The sequence below is a fragment of the Ceratotherium simum genome, chromosome 15 (genome assembly GCF_057802395.1).
Source record: "Ceratotherium simum simum isolate JZ-2026a chromosome 15, ASM5780239v1, whole genome shotgun sequence".
Classification (NCBI taxonomy): Eukaryota; Metazoa; Chordata; class Mammalia; order Perissodactyla; family Rhinocerotidae; genus Ceratotherium; species Ceratotherium simum.
Window position 1 is genome coordinate 3,561,578 of NC_141914.1, and position 9,786 is coordinate 3,571,363.

At 34.8% G+C, this 9,786-nt stretch overlaps 1 protein-coding gene across 1 annotated transcript; it reads left to right on the forward strand.

The window, feature by feature from the left end:
• Window positions 1-1,657: 1,657 nt before the first annotated feature.
• Window positions 1,658-2,602, forward strand: LOC101403872 (olfactory receptor 5K1-like). The gene has a single exon (XM_004439934.2). It carries the CDS (start codon window positions 1,673-1,675, stop codon window positions 2,600-2,602), a length of 930 nt encoding a protein of 309 aa, XP_004439991.1. The 5' UTR covers window positions 1,658-1,672.
• The last annotated feature ends 7,184 nt before the right edge of the window (window positions 2,603-9,786 follow it).

Genomic DNA, 9,786 nt, shown 5'->3' on the forward strand with positions numbered 1-9,786 from the left:
CCATATCTTCTCTATGCAGTCATTCATTGATGAGCACTTAGGTTGTTCCCATATCTTGGCTCTTGTGAATAATGCTGCAATAAACATGGGAGTGCAGATATCTCTTCAAAATCTTGTTTACATTTCCTCTGGGTATATACCCAGAAGTGGAATTGCTGGATCGTACAGTGGTTCTATTTTTAATTTTTTTGAGGAACCTCCATACTGTTTTCCATAGTGGCTGAACCAATTTATATTCCCACCAACAGAGTACAAATGTTCCCTTTTCTCTACATCCTCACCAACAATTGTTATCTTTAGTCTTTTTGATAATAGCCATTCTAACAGGTGTGAGGTGATATCTCATTGTGGTTTTGATTTGCATTTCCCTGATGATTAGTGATGTTGGGTATCTTTTCACGTACCTGTTGGCCATCTGTATGTCTTTGGAAAAACATCTATTCAGTTCCTCTGCCCATTTTTGAATCAAATTGTTTGTACTTTTATTATTAAGTTGTATGAATTCCTTATATATTTTGGATATTAACCCCTAAAGTATTTTAATGATGAGTTTTAAACAATTTCCTTTTTAGACTTCTCTTCAAAACTAACAGTCTCAATTTGCAGAAGCCAAAGAGGTCACTACAGATCATTGACAGGGTACTGAAAACAAGTTCACACATTCCAAGTCTTCAGGGGGGAGCTAGGACTAGAATCAATACTGCTTTTTCCCCATTGCATTTTACAGCTCCTATAAGAAATATAAGTCAAAGCTAATCTCAAAATGTCTACAGTCTAATAAGAAAATTATACATGCACATATGGAAAAAAAGCAATGTGGATTATACACAAGCGATTCTTGACTGTGTTGGATGCATTAGACATGCTTCACAGTCCGGCAAATAGAGATCAGTGTGGTCAGGGGCACTTGGCTAAAACCTTATTAAGTAGCATTATATATAAACTATGCTTTACATAAAGGAGAAAAGGATGTACATATATGGGAAAAATCAACAGGAATAATGGCATGGACAGAGTCAGGGTTTATGGAAATGAGTGTGACATTGGGAAAAGGGTTGAGAGAGGTTAACGGTCTATAGATATTTATTTCCTTAGCTTTCCAAGGTAATTTTCTTTAGATGAATAGTCCTTCCTTAATCCTTAGTGATTTCCATGCAATTTCTAAGATACAAATCTAACATATCTATTTTACACTATTTCCAGACATTCACTCCACTTCAAGTGTTGAAAACTTTTTGTAAGTGGAAAAATATACATATATATGAAAATTTCATATATATATATGAAAATTGATTTTAAGTTTATTGTAAGCTTCTCTAAACATAAACTGACACTGAAATTATTTGTGAACACTGAAAAAAATGGGTACACTAGATTTGTACACTATTCTTGCATAAATTCATAAAGACAAACCTTTTCCACTGTAAGCATCCTCCCTAGAATTATCAAAATATTCCTGAAGTCTGAGATTCAGAATTGAAGTCATTGAAGTAGACATTTTAGGGGAATGAATGTCCCCTAGAGGTTGTGTGCCTATCTCCCAGAGACAGTACAGTAAACTTGAAGAAGCAGCTCATCTCTTGTAAGAAGAAAAATTTGAAGGGAATATTATACACACTCTAATTTAGAATCTTTTATCTCCATAATTCCTATCTCAACAGACAAGGTAGAGATGACTGAGGATAACCACTCCTTGACAACTGAGTTTATCCTCACAGGATTCACAGATCACCCAGAGCTGAAGACCCTCCTGTTTGTGGTGTTCTTTGCCATCTATCTGATCACCATGGTGGGGAATCTTGGCTTGGTGGCACTGATTTTTATGGAGCGCCGACTACACAGGCCAATGTACATCTTTCTGGGCAACCTGGCTCTGATGGATTCCTGCTGTGCCTGTGCCATTACCCCCAAGATGTTAGAGAACTTCTTTTCTCAGGACACAATGATTTCCCTCTATGAATGCATGGCACAATTTTATTTTCTCTGCCTTGCTGAGACTGCGGACTGCTTTCTCCTGGCGGCAATGGCCTATGACCGCTACGTGGCCATCTGCAGGCCACTGCAGTACCACACCATGATGTCGAAGAAACTCTGCATTCGGATGACCACAGGGGCCTACATCGCTGGACACCTGCATTCCATGATCCATGTAGGGCTTCTGTTTAGGTTAACTTTCTGTGGGTCTCATCAAATCAACCACTTTTTTTGTGATGTTCTTCCATTATACAGACTCTCCTGTGTGGACCCTTATATCAATCAATTGATGATATTTATCTTTTCAGGGTCATTTCAAGTCTTCACTATTACCATAGTGCTGATCTCTTATCTCTGCATCCTTTTCACGATTTTCAAAATGAAATCACAAGAGGGAAGAGGCAAAGCCTTATCTACGTGTGCATCCCACTTTCTCTCTGTCTCAATATTCTATGGTTCTCTTCTTTCCATGTACATTAGGCCAAGTTCAGTTAAAGAAGGGGATAAAGATATACTCCTTGCTGTTTTTTACACAATAGTAATTCCTTTATTAAATCCTTTTATTTATAGTCTAAGAAATAAGGAAGTAATAAATGTTATGAAAAAAGTTATAAAGATAATTTCATAATATAGTGGAAAAAATATCCCCAGTGGAATAGTTGATTTTAATTTGATAAAACTTTTTTTAAAGTCAAAGAATACTGAGAAAGTGAAAAATGGTTACTTTGTATAGAAAATAGTAAATTACTAAAACATGATGTTGTATGAATCAAATAAATAAATACAGAAAGGAGAGATTCTGCTAAAATGTGTTTCCAAATCTAAGCTAGTAAAGTCTATCAGGAGTGAATTAAATAATAACTCTTGAGGTCACAAATTGTTTCATGGTATAATTAGTTGCACTAGTAACCACTTGTTTTAGAGGATGATGAGTTACAATTTTCAACAAATGCTAGGAATGGAAGTCAATATATACAGGTCACCTCCATTCAATTTGTTGATAAATATCTGGAATCACAAAACGTAATCTTACAAACTCAGGCACATTCCAAGTTCTCAAATAGTAATCCCTTCAACCAACGCCATGTGTTGGAAGTAAACTGTACACTTAAATTTATTTCTCAACTTTCTTTGATTTTGTTTGAGATACTGTTTGAAATTTGATTCATGAATGATATGTATTCCCTAATCAAGAGCATTTTCATCTTTAGTATTAGTCAATTTTATTCTCAAGTTTTCTGAAATAGAGTATCCGCATACTGGCGAGTTGTCAATCTGTAGTTGAAAATGGTGCTATTTATATTGAAATCCCCATGTTTGAGTATTTTAGTATAGTTTGATTAGTTGTCCATCATAAATGACAGTACAATCCTGAATATACTAAATAAAGAGTCAAAGAGGTTTTTTCCTGATATTATTACTTGTTTGTTATTAGGAATACCACCAACCTGGACTGACGCCAGTGTAATTGTTGATATTTTCACAGCATTAACAAAAAGTTGAAGATGCTCAACATAAATGAGGACGAATATAGTGAAAATTCTAAATATCTATACAAAAATATTTATTGATCACTTCAACATGCAAATATGAAAGAAAAACTAATTTACTGAGAACCTACTATCTGCTAGGCACTAAGCTAGACCTTTCATACATATTACTTACCAATTGTTAGGATTTTTCATGCTTTTCCTCAGTAAAAATTTCACACTTTGAAATATTAAGTAGCTTGCCCAAGTTCATTCAGGTCATCCGGAATGAGCTAGGATTTGAATCAATATGGCCTTTTCCCCACATGCTTGGGAGGTCAGAAAATGGAGATCCTTGCAGCCTGTGCTATTTAGTTCTGAAGTAGCACCAGAAATAAACTGTGTCTTAAAAAATGGGGAAAAAATTGGTTTTTGGATAAAAACAGGAATGAGTATGACCAGAGTCAATTTTTATGAAATGCTTGTGGCATTGGGAATGGGGGATGAGGGAGGTGAACCATGGGACAGAGTCAGAAAGCTGACAAAACCGTTAGTGAGCTGTTGCTGAGTGTGGGAAACAAGGGAGAAAGTGGATCAGGTTACTGAGAATCTTAAATGCCACACTCAGGAATCTGAATTTATCTTAGAGGCATCAGACACTGAAATCTTCCTGGACCAGAGTAATATGATTGTAACTTTCACAACTCTGATCTTGAAATTGATTGCCAAAAGGCTTGAAGCAAGGAGACTAAGTTCAACAATTCACATATTAGATGAAGAGAACTAAAACTGGAAAATAGCCTAAAAAGAGAGCAATGTACAGATACAAGCAACATTTTAAAGAAAATAATAGTAAATTGTAACTCTTGGATAATAAAATGAAGGCCTATCTTCTTCCTTTGAGTATCATCCATGTCATAACTGATTTCCTATCACCAATAGTGAATAAGGCGCCTGACACATTTGGTTGTTTAATAAACATTTCCTTCAATATGTTTTTAATATCATTATGTAAGTTAATATGTAATATGTTTATTATTTTTGAATGTATTAGTAAATAATTTTTAATTTCTCATTTTTTTATAATTTCTAATATCATAAATACTGATAGATATAACCCAAATCAACAAAGCTCTTTAGGGTCCTAAACAGTTTTTATTTTTATTTATTTTTAACCTGTGTTGGGACTGATTTTAAAGGAAATCTATATCAACTACTCATTTGATCTTTGTGCTATTATTTCTCTTCTAAAAAATTCCTACCAAAGTTTATGTTTGAACATCTATAATAATAAGGATGCTGTATTTCCCAAGAAAGGCTATTTTATAGCTGAAAGGCTATTATAAATAATTTCATAAATGTATTGATATGAAATCTTTTATTTTTTTATTGAGATAACATTGGTTTATAACATTATATAAATTTCAAGTGTACATTATTATATTTGTACTTCTGTATAGACTATAACGTGCTCACCGCCAAAAGTCTAGTTGCCAAGAATAAAAGTCTAAGCACTTTTTAGGAGAGGAAAGGAATCCAGATACCAAATATGTTGAGAAGCTCTGAATTAGATGGATGCTGTGTCTCCTGGATCCACCCTCTATTTGAGTGGATATTTTTAGCTGTCAGACTTGCAGGCATTCATTCCCTTTCCCTTTTCTAAGGGGACCACAATTCTTGATATGTATTTCTGCACCACCCACCCCCAACACTTAGCAACACTGAATCCCAGATGTCTGTTAAGGCAAGAGTATGTGACTTATTTGGGGCCAATGAAACAGAAGAGGTGATTTTCTGGAAGTTTCTGGGAAATATTTTTCCATTATTTCAAAAGAGATCCACCAAAAGGGTAGTGCTTCTCTCTCTGAATGTCATGGGGTGTGGCTGTGAAATCTGCCACAGTCTACGGCCATTCTGCCATCCAGAGAGAAACCAGCCTGGAGATGAAATCAGCCCACAGGGGTGAGCACAGCTGAGGCAATCACAGAGGAACAGACCCAAAGTCTCTGGAATAAACCACCCTTTCTTGTTGTGTAATCCAACAGATCTCACTCTTTACGCTTGTTTGGAAAAGATGCTTTATTTGCAACTGAATAAATATTAACTGGTACATTCATGTCTCTTGCCTATGTCTCATTTTATACTCTATTTTAAATTAATCCTCAGATGTTCTTTTAGCTTACAAATACTCTTTAGCAGTATCCATCTAACTATTCAGCACATCTATCGTCTTCTAATTTCTTTACTATATTTTAATTTCCTATAACCTCCCTGAAAAAAAATGAGGGACAGAGAGGCTGCATAATTTGTCCACAGAAATACTAAGGTGGAGCTCAGGGAGCAAACCAGACTATCTGGCTGCAGAACCACGTTCATAACCACCAAGTCACACTATACACAGCACAAGGAATTAAAGGTAGCATGAGAGGGACACCTTCAAGAAGCCCAGCTGTCAAGTGGGCAGAGAAATAGGGCCGAGATTCAAGGAAGATGTGGATCAGTGACATGTTCCTCTAAATTTATTTTGAAAAATGTCAAACCTACAGAAAAGTTGAGAGAATGCCCATGGATTTTTTTAAACCAAGTTTAAACAATTGTTAACATTTTACCACATTTGCCTGGTAATCTATCTCCACATGTGTATATGCATACATTTAATTCACGTATATACCTACATATGCATATGATGACATTATGCCAGCTTACCCAGAAATACTTCAACATACATCTCAAAAGAACAGACATTTCCTACATCATCATGATACAATTATTGTTGCCAAGAAACTTAACATCACCTAATGTGAAGTTTACATTCAAATTTTTCCCAAAATTGTCCTCTATAGCAATTTATTTTTTCAGCAGGATTCAATTAAAGGTCAATATATGCATGCATTCTTATCCCTCTTTCTCTCATTCTTTATTCTCCTTTAATCTAGATGAATTCTTGCCTTTTTTTGTCCTGTCATGACTTTTAGATTTTCAAATATTTTGGTCAGATGTCATGCCAAATATCCCACAATCTCTATTTTTGTGATGTTTTCTCATGCTTAGATTCAAATTAGACCTTTCACAAATAGTAGGCATGATAAGTTTTCTTTAGGCGGAAAGGAAATCTCCTTAGGACCCATAACTTCATAAGACCCATAATGTCAGTTTGTCTTGTTACTGGTGATACAGACTTGTATAATTTGGTTACGGCAGTATGCATCAGATCCTTCTATGGTAAAGATAACTTGTTTCCTCGCTAATTAAAATCTCATCTGTAGGGTGATACATTGACAACTTGTGAATTTCCTGTTCCCTAATAATTTTTCATCAATGGTTTTACCATCCAATGACAATCTTTGCTTGAATCAATTATTAAATTTGGAGGTATAAAAATGGTGATGGTTTTCCCCAAGTCTTATCTGGCTTCATTCTAAAAAAAAAAGAGCTTTACTTCAAAGCCTTCTGCTTTAAATAAATTTTTTAAATTTTAGAACAGTTTTAAATTCATACAAAATAACAAAGACAGTATAGGAGTTCCTATATATCACATACTCATTTCCCATATTATTAACATCTTACATTAGTATGGTACCTTCACTATAGTTAACGAGCCAATATTGATATATTATGATGAAATGAAGTCCATACGATATGCAGATTTCCATAGTTTAACCTAATGTCCTTCTTCTACTCCAGAATCTCATCCAGATATCACATTACATGTAGTCACCATGTCTCCTTAGGCCTCTCCCAGCTGTGACAGTTTCTCAGACATTCCTTGTTATTGATATCCTTGCAAGTTTTGAGGAGTACTAAGCACACATTTTGTAGAATGTCCCTCAACTGAGATTTCTCTTGTGTTTTTCTCATGATTAGATGGGGTGACAGGTTTTTGGAAAGAAGACCACAGAGATAATTGTCATTTTTCATCACATCATATCATTGGTAAATATGATCATCTTGACTTATAAGCCTTGATATTGACCTGACCACAAGGCTGAGGTTGTGCCGGCTGGGTTTCTCCTCTGTAAAGTCAATCTTTCTCCCCTCCTTTACTGAGTTTTTTGTAAGGAAGTTACTATATACAGCCCACACTTAGTGGGGAGTTTTTTACCACCTCCTTAGGGCAAAGTAAATTATTCGGAATTTTTCTGCACAGGAGATTTGTCTATTCACCTCATTTATTTATATATTCAATCATTTGTTTACATCAGTATGGACTCATGGATATTTACTTTAGACTCTGAGATATAATCAAATATTACTTACTAATTTTGTTGTAAATCATTTCAGCTGTAAATCAGCTGAAATCATTCCAGCTTCAGCCACTGAGAGCTGTTTCCTTTAGCTCCTGTGTTCCTTCGTCATACACCCCTCATTGTGTATGTGCAGTGGTTTTATGTTTGTTTAGCATTTTTTTTATTTTCTGGCATTACAAGATCCTCCAAGCCCATCTTTTATATTTCCTGCCCTTGTCTCAGAATCAGCCTTTTCTCCAAGAAGCTCTAGTTCCTTTTATTGGATGATGGTATTAGAAACCAGGATCTGGGCAATAGGTATGCTGACTGCTTCTGCCAGCCTCAGAGCTGGCACAGAGAGGATATGCATATGTGCTCCTGTGGTTCTAAATTCTTGCCAGAAATTGGTATTTAATTTTTTTTATTTTAGCCACTCTTGTAGAATCTCATTATTGTTTGAATTTGCAATTCCCTGACTGCAAATAATGTTGAGCAGCTTTTCAAATGCTTCTTTTCCATCTGTATTTCTTCTTTGCTAAGATGCGTATTCAGATCTTCGGCCCATTTTTTAATTTGGTTGTTTGCTTATTGTTGATTTTCAAGCCTTCTTCGTATATTTTTACACAAGTCCGTTATCAGAAATGTGTTTGTAAATATTTTCTCACAGTTTGTGGCTTCTCTTTTGATACTCTTAAAGTGGCTTTCTCAGAGCTGAAGTCTTAAATTTTAATTAACTTAAACAATTTTTTCTTTGATAGACTGTGCTTCTGTATTGTATCTAAAAGTCATCACCATACTGAAGATGACCTAAATTTTCTATGTTTTCTTCTAGAAGTTTCATGGTTTTGAGTTTTAGATTTAGATCTATGATCCATTTGGGGTTAATTTTTGTGAAATGTGTAGGGTTGGTGTCCAGGTATTTGCTTATGGATGTCCAGTTGTTCCAGCAACATTTGTGTAAAGATTATTCCTTATTCATTGAATTGCCTTTACCCCTCTGTAAAGATCAAATATATTTGTGTGATATACTTCAGAAAATCTCACATAATTTTCTTAGGAAACAGAAAATAGTAGATGAGTCAATTCAGACAAAAGAATGACACAAATTTTTTTAACAATGAATTTTGAATGATTTTCTTTGTAGACTCTTCTTCAAAATTAACTGTCTCAATTTGTAGAAACCCAAGAGGTCACTAAGGACCATTGACAGGAGACTAAAAACAACTTCGCCCATCCCAGGATTTTGGGGCAGAGCTCGGACTGGAACCAACACTGTTTTTTCTCTATAGCATTGTACAAGTCTTGTAAGAAGTGTAAGTCTCTTTGTCAGTCAAGATTTGGAGTCCAGACACTCGTTGCAAATGATCTTTGTTCGTTCCTTGCACATGATTAATAGGTTGGTTTTTATTGAATTCTAGACTGGAAATAATTTTCCTTATGAACATTGAAGGCATTCTTCCTTTATATTCTAGCAGGCTGTGTTACAACAGAGAAATGCGTGTCATTCTGATTCCTATTCATTTGTTGTTTCTCTGGAAACTTTTAGAAGCTTTCTTTATCACTGGTTTTATAAAATCTCAGAATGAATATCTTTGGCATTATTTTAATTAATTTTTCTACATAATGATGATTCTTTGTTTCTTTTCTCCTTGCCTGCTTGGCTATCTTTTCTTTCTTTTTCTTTTCTTTTCGTATTTCTTCCTTTATCCAACTCTTTCTTTGTCTAACCTTTCCTTTCCTTTTTCCATCCTTCCATCCCTTCCCCTCTTTCCCTTTCTTTCACTTTAAAGATTAAAGTTTTATTTCCTCTATGAAAACAAAGCTGAGAGTACATAATAGATAAAATTCACATAGAAAAAGCAGAATAAATAAACCTAAATACCAATTTTCAGAATAAGTTCTTTTCCTAATATCCTATGAAGATCATTAACATTTTTTAAATTATCATTATGAACTGATAGATTTGAATACGTTTTATCAGCTTAAATCCATTATAATTATTATTCATTTTGAGGCCAAACTGTCTCATCCCTGGCGAGTAGGAATTCAACTCAAAAACTTCAGGATGGTTCCCAAGTCCTTCTGATCGGACTGCAGTCATCTGATTGTACAGGATG

Coding starts and splice junctions, on each gene's coding strand:
- LOC101403872 (XM_004439934.2), top strand. CDS start 1,673: ATGACTGAGGATAACCACTCCTTGACAACTGAGTTTATCCTCACAGGA.